Genomic DNA, 22,940 nt, shown 5'->3' with positions numbered 1-22,940 from the left:
CATTCATGAAAGTGTCAACCCTCTTTGTTCTTATTGGATTGGTGTCCCCCAGAAGCACAAGGGACCCCAATTTCTATTGGTCAGGTAGGTTCTATTTATTCTCATTAGCACTGATTCACAATTTATACCCTGTGGTTAAGACACATGTTGCAGACAGATATGCCATTACAACATTTTTGTGATTTAAAATTAATCTTCTGGCCAATTTTTCACAATATTACCCACTTGTGGCACCGGGTCATTCCTCAGTGACGTACTGAGGTCAGCATTTCTTTGCTCCAAGGCCTAATATGGCTAAGCTAAAATCTTACAAGCTTCAGCCTGTGGGCCTTGTGTTTCAATCCTGCTTACTTAGATACCTAATGCATACCTATCCCTTCTACTATTAATCAATCTTATACTTTTATAATCCTACAATTTTACTCTATTTAACATAAAATGATTATATATGACATAACATATGAATTAATCATAACATCACACAATAAATGACAAAAAAACTAAAATAATTGGCTACAGGGCTCTGTCCTGGGAGGGTTTAAAAGTGCCCCTGTGGGTTCAGCCTTGGTGGGAGGGGCCGGTCCATGTTGTAATAAAGTCACTGATGGTTTTACCCAGTGTAGCAGAGTCCAGTGCGTCTGTCTGCAGGGAGAGAGCTAAGGAGGGAATCGGGGTGTGAAATGGACTCCAGCCCCTTCTGAAACCTCCCCTGTCGCCCCGCTCGCCCTGACAGGCTGAGGAATCCCATCCATGTTTCACTCCAGATTGTCCTGTCTTCCAGGGCACAGGGAAGGGAAATGGCTGTGATGGAGCCAACTCAGGTAGGGAATTTTTCAGGGAAGTTGTTGTAGGGGGGTAGGGCCAGGAAACAGACAGGGTGAAGCAGTGAGGGGACAGGGTGATAAACCTGCTGAGACACGGTCAACCTGGGCCTGATTTTCTGAACAGGCCTATTCCATTTCCCCCCATTTCTGAAACAGGAAAAAAAAAATCCTGGGCAGGGCTGGGAAAACTGACCAGACTCCCAGAGCTGCATCCTCACCCCACTGGCCAGAGGCTGCTGTGAAATACGAAGGGAAGCTGTCAGGATTCCTGTCCCTGCCCCCGGCTCAGAGCTCTGCTTCCCGTATCAGCCTGTGGCTGGCAGGCGGGTGGGAAATGAGAAGACCCTGCCCCGCTCCGTGTGCTGGGGGGGACAAGAAGCTCTCACTGTCTCCCACCCCCTCAAGCCTCCTGGCTGCTCTGAGCAGGGTGTGGGTGGGATTCTGCTTTTCTGGGCCTCCTCCCCTGTGACTAGTGGGATTCTGGCTGGGGCTGCAGGTGCTGAGTGGGGAAACTGATGTTTCAGATGCCGGTGACCTTCGAAGAGGTGGCTGTGTATTTCACCCAGGGGTAGGGGGCTCTGCTGGACCCCGCTCAGAGAGCCCTCTACAGGGATGTCATGCAGGAGAACTATGTGATGGGTAAGGGATTCCTGTGCCCTCAGCTCTTAGATGCCGTGGGGTCTGCACATCTGAATTTCGTCAAGTTCTTCCATGGTCAGTTGGATTGGGGGGAGGAGGGTCGCATAGTTCAAAACTGCAGAGAGGAAGAGATTTGCATCTACATACCCCCTTCAAGGGAACAGGGAATTCAGAAACCTAATGGACATGCTAATTCATCCCCATCTTTCCAGCTTTCAGGGGATCAGAAGCAGGGTATTGTCCTGCCTGTATTATTTTTCCTTCACGCCCATTCACCTTTCTCCATCCGTGGGGAGGGCTCTAGGTTCTGCAGGCTTGGAAATAGGCAGGAGTTTAACACCTGAGCTGTGTGTGTGTCAGCAAGTCCCCCAGAGCTCATCTTCCCTGAGACCTCCTAGTGAGGGTGTAACAACACCTCCGTGCCCTCAGATCTGTGCTGCTCCCAAGGGGTCTGAGTTCCCACAGTCCCATGTAGGGTCAGGTTAAACTCAGGGAATGTTCCTTGTGACAAATACTCTACCAAGACTCCGTGAGCCCTGAGCTTCCCTGATTTCACCCCCTGCGCAGTATTCCCCATTCCCAAACCTGACCTGATTGCCCAGCTGGAACGAGGGGAAGAGCCGTGGGTCCCAGATCTCCAGGCTGCTGAGGAAAGGGAGAGCCTGAGAGGCACCTGCACAGGTGAGGAATGAGGGAAACTGAGACAGAAACATCTGGTGAATGAAGGAAAAAGTTTGGACTCCCAAAAACTTACTGTGAGTGAAAGCCGTCAGTTGTGCCCCATCTCAACCAGGTCAGGGCGGCCGTCAGCAGATGTCCTATCATCAAGGCAGATATCAGTCATGGCTTCCCACCCACCTTGTTAGCTGTGGGAATTTCCTCCCTGACTTTGCTTCCCTGGGAGTGTTTGGGTGGGATGTGGAGGCAAAATCCAATGTCTCCATCTCCCCAGCAGTCACTGTGTTGTGTTTCCCCTCTTTGCTATTCCCCTTTCGGTCCCTTCTCCCCGGCACAGGCAGTGACTCCTGTCTGGATTCTCTCTCTCCCAGCAGGTGAGAGGACAGTGAGTGAGAACAAGGAGGAGAATCTGCGTCAGGAAGGGCCTGAGCAAGTGGAACTGCAGGAGATGTTTTTGAGAAGAGCCGAAGGGACTTTTTCCCAGGGCTTGGAGCAGGGAAATGCCTGGGAAGATCGAGACAGCTCAGAGATGCAGCTGGGAAACTATCCCGGGAAGAAACTGGATGAATCCACTGAACATGGCGGAGGATGCAAGGATCCCAAGGAAACCTCAGTCCAGCAGACAAGTCACAATGAAGAGAAACCCTACAAATGCCTTGACTGTGGGAAAGGATTCCGTTTCAGTGCAAACCTTGTTAAACATTGGAGAACCCACACAGGAGAGAAGTCCTATGAATGCTTGGACTGTGGGAAAAGGTTCAGTGAGAAGTCACACTTTATTACACACCAGAGACTGCACACAGGAGAGAGACCCTATGAATGCCTGGAATGCGGGAAAAAATTTAATGAGACGTCACATCTTATGTCACATCACAGAACCCACACAGGAGAGAAGCCCTATAAATGCTTAGACTGTGGGAAAAGCTTCAGTAGGAAGCCTTATCTTATTAAACACCAGAGATTGCACACAGGAGAGAGACCCTATAAATGCCTCGAGTGTGGGAAAGGTTTTATCGAAAGTTCATCCCTTACTAAACATGAAAGAATCCACACAGGAGAAAGACCCTATACATGCCTTGAATGTGGGAAAAGCTTCATTCAGAAGTCAGAACTTATTATACACCAGAGACTGCACACTGGAGAGAGACCTTATAAATGCCTTGAGTGTGGGAATGATTTCAGTAGTCGCTCCCGCCTTATTAAGCATCAGAAAATCCACACAGGTGACAAACCCTATAAATGCCTCGATTGTGGGAAAAGTTTTGTTGACAGAACAAAACTTACCACTCATCAGAGAATCCACACAGGAGAGAGACCCCATAAATGTTTAGACTGTGGGAAAAGCTTCATTGAGAAGTCACAACTTATTCTACACCAGAGACTGCACACAGGAGAGAGACCCTTTCAATGCTGTGAATGTGGGAAAAGTTTTATTCGGAGCTCAGCGCTTATTACACATCAGAGAACCCACACAGGAGAGAGACCTTATAAATGCCTTGAGTGTGGGAAAGATTACAGTGAGAGCTCAAAGCTTATTACACATCAGAGAACCCACACAGGAGAAAGACCATACAAATGCTTGGACTGTGGGAAAACTTTCAGTCAGCGCTCACATCTTACTAAACATGGGAGAATGCACATGGGAGAGACACCTTATAAATGCCTTGACTGTGGGGAAAGGTTCAGTAAGAGCTCAGAGCTCACCAAACATCAGAGAATACACAAGGGTGAGACACCCTAGGAATAGCTTGACTGCAGACACACATCAGTGACCCACACAACAGAGAGACCTTGAACGTGGGGGAAGGTTTATTTGGTGCTCCCAGAGTATCAGGCATTTGCAAATCCACACAGGGAAGAAACCTCTGAGATGTTTGCAGTGTGGGACATGGTCCACATGGAGTTAACACCATGTTGGACATCAGAGACTCCTCTACACAGCAGAGAAATTCTCTAAGGGCCCTGACTGGGGCTGGCCATGGTGACCAACCCATTTCCTCATTCCCACACACATCAGGGGCATTCAGCTCCCAAGGATCCAGCTGCCCATCACTGTGGTGAGGATCCAGCAGCAGCCAAGCAGCAGCTGGTCAATGACCCTCTGGCTCTGCCTGGTCTAAGCAAACCCCAGGCAGAGGAGGAGAAGCCCCCATCAGCTCCTCCTCCCTGCTACAGCCCTGGCTGCTGAGCTGATGGGGCACAGGTGGGGGAACGGAGAGAGAGAAACTCCTCCAGCCTCTTCCTCTGCCTGGCTGAAGTTCCCCCCTCTCCCTTACCTTCCCAGGTGGGGTCCCCCTGCCATGGAGATGAGGAGAAGAACACTTGTGCCAGGCCCCACTTTCACTCTAGATGCCTGTCCCCACCCCGCATCTTCCCCAGCCCCTGCGCTGGGCTCCACCACTGACCTGGAGCTGTTCCTTGCACGGGGAGTGTCCTTGGGGGCTAGTAACTCCTCCCTTCCCCAAATCCCCCAGGGCACTGGGCTATGGGCGATCAAATATTAAGGGACCAGGCCGATGAGGACACTGGGAGTTGAATGGTTGGGGATCAGGGGGAGCTGCGTGCTGGGGCTTTTGAGTGTTTGGGCACCGTGGGATAAGAGGAGAGGGAGAGCACAGCGGCAGAGACTTGCTGTCTCTCATCACTCACCCTCTCTGCCCCTTCTCCCTGCCCCCTCTGCATTCAGGCAGCACCACTGAGAGGGGCTGATTCCCACAGGGCCTTTTGTGGGAGGCCTGGAGATCCCACTTCTGCCTCTGCAGTATCAGCCTCTAAGCGTGTCTATGGTAGGAAACATGGTCAGGATTAGCCAGCGCATCTCTGTGACCCTGTACCAGTTTTTCTACTGTAAACTCTCCCTGAGCATCTTATGTGCAAGGCTGAGATTTGTCATGGATATTTTTTTTAATAAAAGTCGTGGACAGGTCACGGGCAATAAAGAAAAATTCACGGAAGTCTGTCCATGACTTTTACTACTAATATCCGTGACAAAATGGGAGAGAGAAGGCTCCAGCACCTATTGTTGCTGGGGTCTGGGGTTCCATGTCAGCTGGGGAGGTGCGGGGGCTCTGGCTGGGGTCTCCAAGGGCCCCCCGCCACCACCTGCAGCTCGGAGCTCTGAAGCCGCCCCACCATCCATGCCTGCTGGGAGCTATGGGGGGCCCCCAGCCGCCCACAGTGACTCAAAGCTCTGGGAGCCACCCATTGCAGCCAGGAGATGTGGGGTAACCCCATGGCCTGCAGCAGGTCAGAGCTCCAGGGGGCAGCTCTCGGCTGCCATGGGTGGCAGGGGGACCCCGCAGTTCCAAGCCACCACGGGCTGCAGTCACGGAGGTCTCTGGAAGTCACAGGTTGCCTGAGTTCCACAACCTCCATAATAAAACCGTAGCCTTACTTATCTGTTCTGACCCCCTCCCATTCACAAAGTGATTGTTAGTCCCTGAGTTCCCCCTTGGGGACAGATTGTCTCATTCCTAGATAGTCTCATATTACATCAGGCCGTGCTGAAAAGCATTAGTGTTTGTACATTTTCTCCCTTTATGCACAAGAATTAATGACATGCTAAATAAATGGGGAGCAGGGACAATAAAATGTGGTGTTTTAGCATCTGTGCTCTTTCAGGGCAATGGGGTGAGTCTCAGGGATTCCCTCCTTCCCCCATCACTGTCATGCTCCACTCTCGACACAGCAGCCCCTGTCCAAGCGATGGAGAGTTTTATCCTGGTTTCGTTCTACCCCTCCATCTCCTAGGGTGTCACTTACCCCCGTGTCCCTGTCTCTCCATGCTTAGGAATCACAGTTTGATGTCTATGATCCTAAGTCAGACTCCGGAGGGCTGGAGAAGAAAGTATCATATACCTAGGAGTGGGTGGGGAAATCCCATTGAACCTCAAAGCACAGTTTGACCTTTCAGCTCTTTAGCCCTGTTTCCATCTATTGGTAAAATTGCTTCCTGGCTTTTTCTAGGCTAGTCCAGATCATTTGTACATAGGAAGATTTGTCTTTCTTTCTCTTTTTTTTTATTATGATGATGCTAAAGCTTTTGCAACTAATACAACCAAATAATGAGGCTAGTTTTAGTGGCTTCAGAAGAACATGGGTAAATTTATTTTCCTGATTTTGAGTCTTAAATGATTCTCTGAGATTTTACTTTATGAACAAGAACGTGTTTTATAGCCCACCCTGGATTGTGGGTTTTTCTCTCTTTGTGAAGGCCGTTTGGTCACATACTTTGATATAAGTTTGGTTTGACAGGATGTAGGTCAGATTCATTGAGGACTTGACAAGACAAATGATCATTTGCCAGAACAGTCCTTTTTTAGATTTTATTTTGATCTTTATCTAACCCTTTGTCATGAGATTTTTTTGTGTGGTTTGAACAATGACAGTGATCAATATCTCTCAGCACAAGCAGTGATGGTATGAGATACATTCACAGTGGTCGAGCCTGAGCCTGAGACTGAAACAGGGAATGAAGTTACTGCCTGATCTATGAAGTGATGTAAGATACCATTTGGAGGGGCAGAAGATGAGGGGAACAGAGCTGGGAAACTGCTGGGTTTGCTCCTCAGAGCCAGACGGCTGAGGCTGAGAACTGTGAACTCGCTGCACCAGTGCCAGAGAGAAACTTGAATTGGATTGTGAGTGTCTTGTGCAGCTGCCCATGAAATCTAAAGGACCATGAACGACACTCCAAAAAATGATCCGGGGGTAGGGGGCAGCATCTCCCTATTGCAAAGATGCTGAGGTTGGGTGTAGACAAGAAGGGAGCCGGGGATATCAACAGACCTGGGCAGCCTTGAAGCCAGACCGATACCCAGCATTGAGGCCAGAGGGAGATGGGCAACCTTACAGTTCAGCTGCTCACTGTGGCACTGTGTCCCATATTCTTCATAGAGATACTATTATGGTATGATTATAGCATAACTATGATGTATTTTTTTCAAGATAGGTCATGTGAAAGATCATTGAAAAGGGTATGATTTACTGAATATGATTATCCTATATGTATGCATCTATCTTTTTGTATCTGAAGTTAGGAATATTGGCTATGTATTTCTATTAGAAATGTGTTTACACTTGGGGAACACCCACTAGGCAAAAGATTGTCAATAGGGCTGTCAAGCGAATACAAAAATTAATCACGATTAATCATGCAATTAAACAAATTAATTGAAATGAATCGTAAGATTAACAAAATTAATCACACAATTAATTGAACTGTTAAACAATTATAGAATACCATTTATTTAAATATTTTTGGATGATTTTTACATTTTCAAATATATTGATTTCAATTACAACACAGCATACAAAGTGTACAATGCTCACTTCATATTTATTTTTGATTACAAGTATTTGCACTGTAAAAAAACAAAAGAAATAGTATTTTTCAATTCACCTAATACAAGTACTGTACTGAAATCTCTTTATCATGAAAGTTGAATTTACAAACGTAGAATTATGTACCAAAAAAAACTGCATTCAAAAATAAGTGTAAAATTTTAGAGCCTGCAAGTCCACTCAGTCCTACTTCTTGTTCAGCCAATCACTCAGACAAACAAATTTGTTTACATTTGTGGGAGGTAATGCTTCCCAGTTCTTGTTTAGAATGTCACCTGAAAGTGAGAATAGGTGTTCTCATGGCACTGGTGTAGCCGGCATCACAAGATATTTACGTGCAATATGAGCTAAAGATTCATATGTCCCTTCATGCTTCAACTACCGTTCCAGAAGACGTGTCCATGCTGATGACGGGTTCTGCTCGATAACAGTCCAAAGCAAAGTGGATCAACACATGTTCATTTTCATTATCTGAAATGCCACCAGCAGAAGGTTGATTTTCTTTTTTGGTGGTTCAGGTTCTGTAGTTTCCACATCAGAGTGTTGCTCTTTCATGACTTCTGAAAGCAAGCTCCACACCTCGTCCCTCTCAGATTTTGGAAGGCAGTTCAGATTCTTAAACCTTGGGTCAAATGCTGTAGCTATCTTTAGAAATCTCACGTTGGTACCTTCTTTGCGTTTTGTCAAATCTACAGTGAAAGTGTTCTTAAATGAAACAACATGTGCTGGGTCATCATCCGAGACTGCTATAACATGGAATATATGGCAGAATGCGGATAAAACAGAGCAGGAGACATACTATTCTGCCCAAAGGAGTTCAATCAAAAATGTAATTAATGTTTTTTTTTTTTTAATGAGCATCATCAGCATGGAAGCATGTCCTCAGGAATGGTGGCTGAATCATGAAGGGGCATATGAATGTTTAGCATATCTTGCACTTAAATACCTTGCATTGCTGGCTACAAAAGTGCCATGTGAACTCCTGTTCTCACTTTCAGGTGACATTGTAAATAAGAAGCCAGCAACATTATCTCCTGCAAATGTAAACAAACTTGTTTGTCTTCGGGATTGGCTGAACAAGAACTGAGTGGACTTGTAGGCTCTAAAGTTTTACATTGTTTTGCTTTTGAGTGCAGGTATGTAACAAAAAACTGTCGATTTGTAAGTTGCACTTTCATGATAAAGAGATTGCGCTTCAGTACTTACTGAGGTGAATTGAAAAATACTATTTCTTTTGTTTATCATTTTTACACTGCAAATAGTTGGAATAAAAATAACATGTACTTTGATTATAATTACAACACAGGATACAATACATGTGAAAATGTAGAAAAACATCCAAAATATTTAATACATTTAAATTGGTGCCCTATTGTTTAACAATGCAGTTAAAACTGTGATTAATCATGATTCATTTTTTTTGAGTTAATCATGTGAGTTAACTGCAATTAATCTACAGCCCTAATTGGCAGTCTAAATGGCTGGCTGGGAAGGGCCATTAGGGAGAACAATAGGTTTTAAAAGAAGCTAATCTCCCAGCAGAAAGCCTTCCTGAAGACCCTACAAACAGCCTGGAGTCACGGCTGTTGTGACACTACAAAGTCATGTGACCAGATCACCTGGTACTGGACTCCATCTTGGAAAACCAGTGTTTTTCCACTGAAAGGCATGGGAACCAAGCATGGAGACAAACGGTGCTCGTCACATACAAAAGCTGTTTAAGACAGAGGAGAGACATCAGCATGGTTCTTCACTGACTCCCCGCCCAAAGGAGATTCTGGGAAACCCTTGAGGAAAAAGGACTGAACTGGGGGGGAAGTGCTGAAGCCAGGCTAGAGGGGTTTCTAGACTGTGAAGAATACCTGAGGTTTTTAAGCTGTAAGCAAGGGCAGCCAGCCCCTTAAGAATCTCTGTAATCAGCTTAAATAATTATTTAGGGTGAGAAGTGGATACTCATATCCAATCTCTTTAGTATATAAAGCTTAGATTGTGCTTTGTTTATTTGCTAGATTATCTGCTTTGATTGGTTTGCTATCCCTTATAATCCCTTAAAATTGATCTCTTGTAGTTAATAAACTTGTTTTTGCTTTATCTAAAACAGTGTGTGTGGGAGTCATAACTTGGGGCAGAAAGCTGTGTATATTCCTTTCCACATTGAGGGAGGGGGCAAATTTCACGAGCTTATGCTGTACAGTTCCTTGTGCGGCGCAGCAAGACGGTATACACTGGGTTTACACTTGGGGTAGGGGGGCATGCCTTAGGAAGTGGGAGGAGCCTTAGCTGTGCCTTCCCATGCAGAGCCGATCACAGAGTCTGTATGAACTCCAGCTGGGTGTGTCCCTGCCTGTATGTGTGCTGGTAACGTGCAGACTGAAGCCTGGGAGAGGGCTTGGCAGGCTGGTCACAGCAGTGCAGTGTATAGGAAGTCCAGGCTGGTGGGTCAGGCAAGCTCAGTGGTACCCCAGTTCCAGATGGCACCATGGGAGGAACCTGTCACAACCTCCTCCTCATCTACTGCAGTGTCCTGTGTGAGGATCAGAGAGACTGTCTCTGCCCCACTTACCCCACACTGCATCCCTCTTGTAACTAACCCCCTGTGCCCCATGTTCACCACCTGTGTATGGTTATGATATATAATGTACAAAGTGTGCCTGGTGAGGGATCATTGGAAAACTCATGATCTGCTGAATATCACGCTGTTGAAATGCGTGTAACACCAGTGCATGTAGAATGGTGAGATTTTACTCTGTGTTTGTTACGAGGGTGACCATATTCCAGGTTCTCAAAAAGGACGCTGATGAGGAGGGTAGCTGGGGGAGGGTGAAGTTTTGGGTGCTGGAGGGGGCACTCACAAGCTGAGGGCAGTGTCAGTCACTGTCTGTGTCAGGGTGCAGACACAATCCCAGAATGCAGCGACAGCCATCGCTCAGCACCTACCTCCTGGGAGCCAGGGTATGGGCTGTTCCCCTCCCAGTTTGACACCATACCATTAATCAGTACTTGGAGTACAGTCTTTCAGCCAGTCGTGCATCCACCTTACAGTAATTTCATCTAGACCAACAAATTCCTCCCTGCTGGTCAGAACTGAGTCTAACCCGGCTGCCCCCTGGGTACTTCCCCCACCAGCGGAAAGCAGAAGTTGTCCCCGACGCATTCCCAGAACTTATTGCATGTTGGGTGCTACTAGGGTGGCCAGGTGCCTGGTTTTCGACCAGAAAGTCCAGTCTAAAGGGGGAGCTGACGGTGTCTGGTCAGATCTAGTGACCGGACACCCAAAGTCCAGTTACTGAGAGAGCCTTGGGGGGAAAGGCAGGGCAGAGGAGGAGCCTATGGGGAAGAGGCGGGGCAGGGTGGGACCTCGGGGGAAAGAGGTGGGGCAGGGGAAGTTCCAGCAGGGCTGCTGGTGTGCCTGGTTTTTAAAAATGACCAAGTTGGCCACCCAGGTAGCTAGCTGAGAGGCTGTGAAAAATATGAACAAACCTACACATATCACTTTTCACAGCAGCAGACTTACTAGCTAGCAATAAATAACGATTTTGATGTGTATATGGGTAAGGGGACTGTTGGCCTCAAGATCCGGAGACTGACAATGGGCAGGGGCCAATGCTGCGGATCAGCCTGGTGGACAGGGCAGGCAGGCCAAGGAGGAAGTCAGGAGGCCGGGGTCGCATCCTCTCTGTGAGCTGTAGGGGGCAGAGCAGGGCGGGAGGCGCTAAGGAGAGAGCAGAGCTGGGCTGGGAGCAGAGCAGCACCAGCGTGAGCCAGAGAGGCGCAGCCCAGAGAGCTGAGCTGGAGGCAGAGGGAAGCTGGGGCTGGAGCAGTCCGGAGCCGGGTGCTGTGAGCAGCTGGGGAGAGCGAGGGGAGATCCTGGGCAGAGGAACCAGTGCAGGGAGACATCTCCAGCCAAGAGGGCTTGCAGGCTGGACTGGGAGGGGGGATCATAACACCAATGGGGGTGCGATGCTAGGAAGAAAGGTCCTGCCACTGAGAGCATCAGGGCATGAGGTCACCACCAGAGCACGTGTCCGACCCGCAGCATCCCTGCAGCACAGCCAGGGCCTGGGCAGGAGGCCTGGGAGTGGGACGTGTGAGGAACAGACTGTGAATTTTCCTTACATTTCAGAAGTGCCTGTTTGTGGTTCATCCCACAGAGCGGGGTGATGGTTTTTCCTTTAACCTTTCCCATTTTTTCCCTTAATTTGTTTTAATTTGTTGCTGTTTAATAAATTGTATTTGTGCTAAACTCTATGCAATGGTCAGGGAAGCATCCGGAGTGGGGAGAGCACCCTGGAGTAGGGATGCCCTAGCCCCTGTCCTGAGTGATCACAAGAAAATTGGGGATCGAGCCCCTCACGAATCCTGGGCCCAGCCTTGTCGGGGTTTCAGGGACTAGAGTGGACGGGGAGTCCTGGAGAGCAGGCAGGCCTCTGGGTGAAGGGAGTGGGAGCGAGGACTCAGATCCTTCTGCTATTTGATTGGTATAAGCCAGGAAAGTTCTCCACCATATGGGGACCATTCCTCCGCTTACCTCTGTGCATGTTTACTGGTTTTTCCACAAGTTAATTAAGTATTATAGGGAAAAGTGTCAGAGCGGCCACCAGCGGGAGCTGCTGGCAACACTCTGAGGCCACCAAAAATTTGGTCATGAGAACCCCTGGGCTAGATGATCCTGATGGGCCCTTCTGACTGTAAAGTCTATGAGTCAACAGAAGCCGGACACAGAGAGGCGAAGTGCAGAGCGTGGGATATCGCTAGGACCCAGGAGCAGCTGGCTGGGAGGATCGCGGGGCTCAGGCCCGGCCGCAGGAAGTGGCTCGCAGCCGCTGCGGGGACTCTGGCTCCCGGCGAGATCCCCGCGCCCCGGCGGCTGGTGCTGGGAGCCCGGAGCCCGGGCTGCAGCCGGGAGAGGGGAACCTCCAGCCGGGCCCTGCCCGCTGCTCCCCGGGAGCCTCTCCCAGGGCAGAGCCCCCAGCCCGGCCAGGGCCCCTTCCCGGCCCGGCCCCTGCCCCGGGGGGCCCCGCTCGGAGGGAAGGTAAGAGAGACCCGGCACCCCCGGGCTGCAGGGGGCGGGTTTGGCCCCGGGCTGCTCCCCGCGGAGCCGGCTGCGATTCCCTGCCCCGGGCCCGGGAAAGCCGCCGCCAGCCCCCGGTGTGTGCGGGGCGGGGGGAACCAGCCCGGAGCGGGCGGGGGGCTGGGACTAGGACAGACACACGGGAGGGCCCGGGGGGGGCGGGGTGTGAGGGTAAGGGGGGATTTAGGGGGCAGGATGGGATGGGGGCGCTGAAGGGGGATGGGGCGATGCAGGAGAATGAGGGGAGACTTATGGGGCGGATGGGAACAGGGCTGCAATGGAAGGAAACTCTGAGTGGGAGGCACAGCGAAGGAAAAGGGGGGATGTGGGGTGGGGGGCCTCGGGGGAGACTTTGAGAGCAAGAGCAGACTGGGGAAGGGGGAGAAACCGGGTAGGGGTCGGGGAGAATGAGAGGAAGAGATACAAAGGCAGCTCCCCCACTCCATGGGGCAGGAGGGGGGGGGGGATGCCCCACGCCGCAGCCAGAGGGGAAATCTTTTACTGCAACTAGTCAATGATGCTTTGGGGGTAGGTGGAGGCTTCTGCCTAAGGGCTCAGAAGCTACCCGGCAAATATCCAGCCCCCCCGCCCTGCTCCCAGTGTATTATTTTCAGACACGCTCATGATTTTGGGGTCTGTCTCCTGAGGCTTCGGGGCTGCCCAGGGCCCTGGTCTGATTTCTGGGCAGGAGTCAGATCTCGGCCACGCTGACCGGAGTCACTGCTGGCTCTGGCAAGGAGTGAGTGTGGATGGGCCGATGGGATCAGCCTCTGCCTGCCTGTCCCTGGGGGCTGCAGGGCCAGGACAGGGAGGCTCAGTCATGAGCTGCTGCCACCAGAAGGCTCCGATTATTGCTCAGGGAGAGGAGGCAGCTGGTGCCTGTCTCTCTCTGCTCCTGATATTAGAGCCCTTGAATTGAGGTCCCTGGGTCAGACACTGCTGCCTCCTCTGCCTGAGAGCCCAGACTGTGAAACTGCTGCTCCCCAGCAGGGTCTGTGCCAGGGACAGACCTTCATTAACCCCCCTCTCTGGGCCCAGCCCGGGTGGGGACTTTTGCTGGACCTGGAACTAGCCCCCTGGGGCAGCCCCAGGCTCTTCTGACACCAGCTCCTGAGCCAGAGACCTTCAGGTGATGGGGACAGGGCTGGGGCTGGGCAGGACAGTGACTCTGCACAAAGGGTCCCTTTCAGGGACCTGCTGATGAGTTTGTACCGAAGGGGGAGGGGCTCCCCATGGGTCTGGGGGTTCCAGAGCTGCTGTCCTCAGAGACACTGTGAGACTGACTCTCCTGGGAACAAGGGGAGGAGCTGGATGCGCTGCCCTCATCAGGGGATCATCAGGGGGAATCTCCCACATGGTTCCTTTGATTCTGCTCTTTTCTAGCATTTCTCTCAGAGACTCTGGCCCTGGGGGCATTTAAAAGTGTCTCAGGGGTTCAGTGCTGGTGGGAGGGGCTGGGTCTGTGTTGTAATAAAGTGACTGAGGGTTTTCCCAGCGTGGCAGAGCCCAGAGTGTCTGTCTGCAGGGAAGGAGCCTGGGGGGAGTTGGGGTGTGAAATGGACTCAAGCCCCTTCTGAAACCTCCCCCGTTGCCCCTCTCGCCCTGACAGGCTGAGGAATCCCGTCCACATTTTGCTCCAGATCGTCCTGTCTTCCAGGGGACAGGGAAGGGAAATGGCTGTGATGGAGCCAGCTCAGGTAGGGGATTTTCAGGGAGCTGCAGGGGGATTTGCTGTGGAGGGGGAGGGGTAGGAAACCCCCACGGGGAGTCAGGGAGGAGACAGGGTGTGATAATCCTCCTGGGACACATTCAACTTGGAGCCTGATTTTCTGAACAGGCCCATTGGTGAGGACGGGAACGTCCCCCCGTTTCTGAACCAGGAAACAACCCCTGGGCAGGGCTGGGAAAACTGACCAGACTCCCAGTGCTGGAGCCTGACCCCACTGGCCAGAGGCTGCTGTGAAATATACGAAGGGAAGCTGTCGGGATTCCTGTCCCTGCCCCCGGCTCAGAGCTCTGCTTCCCGTATCAGCCTGTGGCTGGCAAGCATGTGGGAAATGAGAAGACCCTGCCCTGCTCCGTGTGCTGGGGGGACAAGGAGCTCTCACCTCTGCGTCCCCTGAAGCCTTCTGGCTGCTCTGAGTAGGGTGGGGGTGGGATTCTGCTCCTCTGGGCCTCCTCCCCTGTCACTAGTGGGATTGTGGCTGGGGCAGCAGGCGCTGAATGGGGGAGACTTGTTGTTTCAGATGCCAGTGACCTTCGAGGAGGTGGCTGTGTATTTCACCAAGGGGCAGGGGGCTCTGCTGGACCCCGGTCAGAGAGCCCTCTACAGGGACGTCATGCAGGAGAACTATGAGACGGTGACCTCGCTGGGTAAGGGATTCCTGTGCCTCAGCTAATGGAAGCCATGGGGTCTGCATGTCTGAATCTGGTCAGGTTCTTCCCTGGTCAGTTAGATTGGAGGAGGAGGGTCACGTAGTCCACAGCTCCAGGGTGAGATCTCTATAACCCATTCAAGGAAACAGGGGATTCAGACACCTAATGGACATGCTAATTCATCCCTGTTTTACCAGCTGTCAAGGGGTCAGAAGCAGGGTATTGCCCTCTCTGTATTATTTCTCCTTCACACACCATTCTGCTTGCTCCATCCGTGGGGAGGGTTGTAGGTTCCGTAGGCTTACAAATAGACAGGAGTTGAACACCTGAGCTGTGTGTGAAAGCAAGTCCCCGAGAGTACACCTATCCTGAGACCTCCTAGTGAGGGTGTAACAACACCCCCATCCCAGGATGTCTGCTTCTCCCAAGAAGTCTGAGTTACCACAATCCCATGTCGGGTCAGTTTAAACTCAGGGAATGTTCCTTGCAATGTTCCCTCTAATTTTTTCCATCCGTGTGCAGAATAAATTTTGTTATGTGTGGATGTGCGCCACCAGTAGAAACAAAAAACCAAGATATAATATATATTTTTAAAAAGTTACAATAGGGATAATTACTCCAGCCAGGACAGGTTAGATATTTTAGAACTAACAACTCAACAAATTACATTTAAATGTAAGAGAGAAATAAAAATTATGAAATGCATAGACCAGTCAGAACACTAAAATAACACGCTTTGAAAGAATAAATTTACAGAGAATACATGCGCATTGCAGGAAATATGAAGTAATAAACAACAATAACACAAGTATGTGTTGGGAGGTGAGTGTAAAAGACTGTGTTTGTGTGTGGAGAGACACACGGACTTGGTGTGCATGTGTGTTTGTGGAGACACTGTGCATGTTTGTAGGGACACACCGACTGTGCGTGTGTGTGTGTCTCGAGACACACAGACTGTGTGTGTGTAGATGCACGCCGACTCTGTGCGTGTGGAGATGCTGTTTGTGCGTGCGTGTAGACACACAGACGCTGTTTGTGTGTGTGTGTGTAGAGAGGCACAGGCTCTGTGTGTGTGTGTAGACAGGCAGAGATTGTGTTTGCTGGGTGCTGGGGAAGCAGACTCTGTGTGTGGGGTTCAGACCTCAGACCCTGTCCTGCTCACAGTGCTGAGCGAGGCTGTTCCGTCTCCCCTGCTGGGGTACAGGGATGGGGGGAAGGGGTACCCTGACATCAGCACCCCCCGGCCCCCACTCTGCACAGCCAGCAGGAGGGTCCCAGGAGCCACAAGGGCTCCAAGGCAGAGGGCTGCATTGTGGGGTGGCGGGGGAGGGAGGGCACCTCAATCCACGCTGCCTGCTGGATGTGAGTGGCTCTGGAGCCTAATCAGCTGTGACACTTCAGTCGCTCCAGCACGCAGCTTACAGGGAACGCAGGTTCCTTGTGTCAGATACTCTACCAAGACTCCATGCACCCTGACCTTGCCTGATTTCACCCCCTGCACAGGATTCCCCATTCCCAAACCTGACCTGATCGCCCGGCTGGAACAAGGGGAAGAGCCGTGGGACCCGGACCTCCAGACCGCCAAGGAAAAGGAGAGCCCGAGAGGCACCCGCACAGGTGAGCAGTCAGGGAAACTGACAGAGAAACTGTCTGGAGAGTGAAGGAAAAAGCTGGGACTCCCAAAATGTGCTGTGAGTGAGAGCCCTCAGTTCTGCCCCGTCTCACCCAGGTCAGGGCTTCAGTCAGCCTGCAATGTTCCCTCTAATTTTTTCAATCATGTGCGGAATACATTTTTTGTGCACCGAGATATGTGCCTATGTGCACTACCAGTAGAAACAAAAAACCTAGATATGATATATATTTTTTAAAAGTTACCATAGGGATAATTATTCCAGCCAGGACAAGTTAGGCATTTTAGAACTCACTACTCAAAGAATTAAATTTAAGTGTAAAAGAAATAAAAATTATGAAATGCATGGACAGTCAAAATACTAAAATAACACACTTTGGAAGAATAAAATTACAGAGAATATATGTGATTGCAAGAAGTACCAAGAAGTAACATCAACAATAATACAAGTAGGTGTTGAGAGGAGAGTGTCACACAGAGACTCTGTGTGTGTGTGTGTGTGTGTGTGACACAGAGACAGTGTGTGTACTGGCTGCTGGGGAAAGCAGTTCGCTGTCTGTTTAAGACACTCACTGAATGCTCTCTTGAGCCCTGTTGTCTACCTTCCCCAGCTCTGCGGAGATGTGGTACACGGGTAGGGGAGAGTGAGTGTGTGTGTGTGTGAGAGACAGACAGACAGACAGAGTGAGCTGGCTGCTGGGGAAATCTCAGAAACAGTGCATTGTCTCTTTAAGAAAGGCACCACCATTCAGACCGTATCAGCTCCGAGTCCTCCTGAGCCAGACTGTCCCCTCTGCCCTGCTCTGCAGAGATGGGGTATAGGGGGAGGTGGACACCCTGACATCAGCACCCTCCCGCCCCCGCTCTGCACAGCCAGCAGGAGGACCCTGGGAGCATCTGCAGGATGGAGCAACTTGTGGGGAGGGGCACCTGAACACATGCTGTGCCCCCAGCTTACAGGGAACACAGGCAGGTGTCCTATCATCAAGGCAAATATCAGTCAGAGCTTCCCACCCACCCTGTTAGCTGTCGGGAATTTCCTCCCTGACTTTGCTTCCCTGGGAGTGTTGGGGTGGGATGTGGAGGCAGAATCCAATGTCTCCATCTCCCCAACAGTCACTGTGTGGTGTTTTCCCTCTTTGCTATTCCCCTTTCTGTCCTTTTTCCCCGGCACACTCAGTGACTCCTGTCTGGATTCTCTCTCTCCCAGCAGGTGAGAGGACAGTGAGTGAGAACAAGGAGGAGACTCAGCAGCAGGAAGGTCCTGGGAAAGCGGAACCGCAGGAGAGGTTTTTGAGAAGAGCCGAAGGGAATTTTTCCCAGTGCTTGGAGCAGAGAAATGCCTGGGAAGATCGAGACAGATCAGAGATGCAGCTGGGAAACTATCCCGGGAAGAAACTGGATGAATCCATTCAACATGGCGGAGGATGCAAGGATCCCAAGGAAACCATAGACCAGCAGACAAGTCACAATAAAGAGAAACCCTACAATTGTCTTGACTGTGGGGAAAGTTTTAGCAAAAGTTCATCCCTTATTCAACATGGGCGAATCCACAAGGGAGAGAGACCCTATAAATGCATCGAGTGTGGGAAAGGTTTTATTGAAAGTTCATCCCTTACTAAACATGAAAGAATCCACAGAGGAGAAAGACCATATAAATGCCCTGAGTGTGGGAAAAGTTTCAGTGTGAAATCAACCCTTAATACACATCAGAAAACCCACACGGGAGAGAAACCCCATAAATGCTTGGACTGTGGGAAAACTTTTGGTCAGAACTCATACCTTATTGAACATAGGAGAATCCACACGGGAGAGAGACCGTATAAATGCCTTTACTGTGGGAAAACTTTTAGTCAGCGCTCACACCTTATTAAGCATCAGAGAATCCATACAGGTGACAAACCTTATAAATGCCTCAATTGTGGGCAAAGTTTTGTTGACAGAACAAAACTTAATAATCATCAGAGAATCCACACAGGAGAGAAACCCCATAAATGCCTGGACTGTGGGAAAAGCTTCATTCAGAAGTCACAACTCATTATACACCAGAGAGTGCACACAGGAGACAGACCGTATAAATGCCTTGAGTGTGGGAAAAGTTTTAGTCAGAGCTCAAAGCTTATTACTCATCAGCGAACCCACACAGGAGAAAGACCTTATAGATGCCTTGAGTGTGGAAAAAGTTTTATGGAAAGTTCATCCCTTATTCGACATGGGCGAATCCATACAGGAGAAAGAGCCTATAAATGCCTTGAGTGTGAGAAAAATTTTACGGAAAATCGATCCCTCATTAAACATAGGAGAATACACACGGGAGAAAGACCCTATAAATGCCTTGAATGTGGGAAAGGTTTTATTGAAAGTTCATCCCTTACTAAACATGGAAGAGTCCACACGGGAGAAAGACCCTATAAATGCCTTGAGTGTGGGAAAAGTTTCAGTGTGAAATCAGCCCTTAATATACATCAGAAAACCCACACAGGAGAGAAACCCCATAAATGCTTGGACTGTGGGAAAACTTTCAGTCAGATCTCCTACCTTATTAAACATGGGAGAACCCACACGGTAGAGAAACCATATAAATGCCTGGACTGTGGGAAAACCTTCAGTCAGCGTTCATACCTTATTAAACATGGGAGAATCCACACAGGAGAAAGACCCTATAAATGCCTTGACTGTGAGAAAGTTTTCAATGAGCGATCAGCCCTTATTCGACATGAGAGAACTCACATGGAAGAGAAACCCCATAAATGCTTGGACTGTGGGAAAAGTTTTATTCAGACATCACAACTTATTATACACCAGAGAGTGCACACAGGAGAGAGACCCTTTAAATGCTGTGAGTGTGGGGAAAGTTTTATTCAGAACTCAAAGCTTATTACACATCAGCAAATCCACACAGGAGAGAGACCTTACAAATGCCTTGAGTGTGGGAGAGGTTTTAGTCAGAGTTCAACGCTGATTACACATCAGCGAACCCACACAGGAGAGAGACCCTATGGATGCCTTGAGTGTGGGAAAAGTTTTATCGCAAGTTCAGCCCTTACTAAACATAGGAGAACTCACACAGGAGAAAGACCCTATAAATGCCTTGAATGTGGGAAAAGTTTCAGTGTGAAATCAGCCCTTAATATCCATCAGAAAACCCACACAGGAGAGAAACCCCATACATGCTTGGACTGTGGGAAAAGTTTTAGTCAGCGTTCACACCTTAGTAAACATGGGAAAATCCACACGGGAGAGAGACCTTCGAAACACCTTGATTGTGCAGAAAGCTTCAATAAGCATTCAGAGCTTACCAAACATGAGAGCATCCACAAGAGTGAGAGACCCTAGAAACAGCTTGACTGCAGGAAAAGATTCAATTTGACTTCACACATCAGTGATCCACACAACAGCGAGACCTCGAATGTGGGGGAAGCTTCATTTGGTGCTCCCGGCGTATCAGGCATTCACAAATCTACATAGGGTAGAAACCTCTGAGATGTCTCATTGTGGAAAAGATGCCAAGAGGAACTAACTCCATACTGTACATCAGAGACTCCTCTGCACAACATAGAAACAGTGCCTTGATAAAGTGTGACCATAGTGAAAAATCCATTCCCTTGCTCCCACACACATCAGGGGCATTTGGCTCCCAATTATCCAGCTGCCCATTGCAGGAGTGAGAATAAAGCAGTAGCCGAGCATTTGCTGGTCAGTGACCCTCTGGCTCTGCCTGGTCTAAGCAAACCCCAGGCAGAGGAGGAGAAGCCCCCATCATCCCCTCCTGAAGTCCTGGCAGCTGAGCGATGGGCCATAGGTGGGGGAATAGAGAGAAAGAAACTCCTCCAGCCGCTCCCTCTGCCTGGCTGAAGTCCCCCCCTCCCAGCCGGGATCCCTCTGCCATGGAGATGAGGAGAAGGACACTTGTGCCAGGCCCCACCTTCACTCTAGACACCTGTCCCCATCTTCCACCAGTCCCAGGGCTGGGCTCCCCACTTAACTGGAGCTACAGGGGGGAACTGCAGGGGAGTGTCACTTGGGGCTGGTACTCCTCCCCTCCCCTCATCCCCCAGGGTGCTGGGCTCTGGGGAATCAACCATTAAGGAACCAGGCCAATGGGTAATGGGGAGGACACTGGGTGTTGAATGGTTGGGGCTGGTGGCGCTGGGAAGCAGGGGGAGCTGGGTGCTGGGGCTATCGAGTGTTTGGGGAACATGGGATAAGAGGAGAGGGAGAGCACGAGGCAGAGACATGCTGCCTCTCATCACTCCCTGCCCCTTCTCCCTACCCCCTCTGCATTCAGACAGCACCACTGAGCGGGGTGATTCCCACAGGGCCTTTTGTGGGTGGCCTGGAGATCCCACCTCTGCTTCCGCAGCATCAGCCTCTAAGCGTGTCTATGGTAGGAAATGTGGTCAGGATTAGACAGCACATCTTTGTGACCCTGCACCAGATTTCCTAGTGTAAACTCACTCTCTCAGCATCTTATGTGTAAGGCTAAGATTTGTCTTGGATATTTTTAGTAAAGGTTGTGGACAGATCAGGGGCAATAAAGAAAAATTCATGGAAGCCCGTGACCTGTCTGTGACTTCTACTGATAATCTCCTTGACAAAATGGGGAAGGAGAAGGCTCCAGCACCTATTGCTGCTGGGGCTCTGGGTCCCCTGTGGCTGGGCAGCTGTGGGGGCTCTGACTGCTGCTCTGGGGGCTCCCCACCCCCAGTGGTTCAGAGCTCTGGTGGCCCCTCGACGCTCGTGGCAGCTGGGAGATGCCGGGCCCCATCGCCCATGGCAACTCAGAGCTCTGGGGGCCACCTGTGGGGTACTCTCACGGCCTGCAGCAGCTCAGAGCTCCAGGGGGTAGCTCTTGGCTGCCACAGGTGGCGAGGGGACCCCGCAGCTCCAAGTTGCCATGGGCTGAAGTCACAGAGGTCTCTGGAAGTCACAGATTCTGTGACCTCTGTAATAAAATCATACCCTTACTTATCTGTTCTGACCCCCTCCCATTCACAGAGTGATCATTAGTTCCTTAGTTCCCCTTTGAGGCCTGATTGTCTCATTCCCAGATAATCTCACATTACTCCAGGCCGTGCATTTCATGTTTGTACATTTTCTCCCTTATGCACCAGATGCTAAAAAATGGGGAGCAGGGACAGTAAAATGTGGTGTTTTAGCTTCTGTGCTATTTTGGGGCGATAGGGTGAGTCCGAGGGATTCCCTCCTTCCCCCATCACTGTCGCACTCAACTCTCGACACAGCAGCCTCTGCCTCAGCAGTGCAGAGTTTTATCCTGTCCCCGTTCTACCCTTCCACCTCCTAAGGTGTTGCTAACCACTGTGTCCCTGGCTCTCCATGCTTAGGAATCACAGTTTTGATGTCTATGATCCCAAGTCAGACCCTGGAGGGCTGGAGAAGAAAGTGTCACAGACCTGGCGTGGGCAGGGAACTCCCAATGAACCTTAAAGCACAGTTTGAACTTTCAGATCTTATAGCCCTGTAAAATTTCCATCTATTGGTAAAATTGCTTCCTGGCTTTTGCTAGGCTAGTCCAGATCATTTGTAGATGGGAATGTTTTTTTGTCTTTCTTTCTCTTTCTTTTATTATATTGATGCTAAAACTTTTGCTACTATACAACCAAATAATGAGGCAAGAAATGAAGCTGGTTTAGTCACTTCAGAAGAAAATGGGTAAATTTATTTTCCTGATTTTGAGTCTTAAATGATTCTCTGAGATTTCACTTTATGAACATGACAGTGTTTTATAGCTCACCCTGGATTGTGGGTGAAGGCCGTTTGGTCACATACTTTGATATTAGTTTAGTTTGACAGAATGTAGGTCAGATTCATTGATGACTTCACAAGACAAATGATCGTTTGCCAGAATCGTCCTTTTTTTAGATTTTATTTTAATCTTTATCTAACCCTTTGTCATGAGATTTTTTTGTGTGGTTTGAACAATGACAGTGATCAGTATCTCTCAGCACAAACACTGATGTTGCAGACACATTCACAGTGAGCCCAAAATGGGGAATGAAGTTACTGCCTGATCCCTGCAGAGAGGATCTGTCCGGAGGAGGAGAAAGGGTGGGACTCAGAGCTGGGAACTGCTGGGTTTGGTCCTCAGAGCCAGACGGCTGAGAACTGTGAACTCGCTGCATTAGAGCCAGAGAGCAACTAGACTTGGCCAGTGAGTTTCTTGTGAAGCTGCCCCTGAAATCTAAAGAACCATGAACGATACCCCAAAAAAGAATGATGCGGGAGGGGCAGCATCTCCCTATTGCTGAGATGCCAAGGTTGGGCGCAGGCAAGAAGGGAGCCGGGGATGTCAACAGACCTGGGCAGCCTTGAAGCCAGGCCGACCCCCTCACTGAGGCCAGAGGGAGATGAGGAACCT

At 49.9% G+C, this 22,940-nt stretch overlaps 1 protein-coding gene across 4 annotated transcripts in view; it reads left to right on the top strand.

Moving 5' to 3' along the window:
• Positions 1-22,102, top strand: part of LOC140898388 (uncharacterized) — a 43,576-nt gene extending 21,474 nt beyond the window's left edge. The window contains exons 1-5 of one of the 4 annotated variants that reach the window (XM_073312158.1): positions 12,165-12,516; positions 14,165-14,252; positions 14,802-14,928; positions 16,435-16,548; positions 17,775-22,102. In XM_073312158.1, the coding sequence (XP_073168259.1) occupies positions 12,182-12,516; positions 14,165-14,252; positions 14,802-14,928; positions 16,435-16,548; positions 17,775-19,897 (2,787 nt within the window). In that variant the 5' untranslated portion in view covers positions 12,165-12,181 and the 3' untranslated portion in view covers positions 19,898-22,102. Of the gene's footprint in view, positions 1-2,860; positions 3,869-12,164; positions 12,517-14,164; positions 14,253-14,801; positions 14,929-16,434; positions 16,549-17,771 lie in introns of those variants that run through there. The other 3 variants (XM_073312157.1, XM_073312159.1, XM_073312160.1) reach the window with 3 other exon arrangements.
• Positions 22,103-22,940: the final 838 nt, after the last annotated feature.

This window comes from Lepidochelys kempii, chromosome 14, assembly GCF_965140265.1.
Source record: "Lepidochelys kempii isolate rLepKem1 chromosome 14, rLepKem1.hap2, whole genome shotgun sequence".
Taxonomy (NCBI): domain Eukaryota; kingdom Metazoa; phylum Chordata; order Testudines; family Cheloniidae; genus Lepidochelys; species Lepidochelys kempii.
This window is presented reverse-complemented; position numbering and strand designations above follow the sequence as displayed.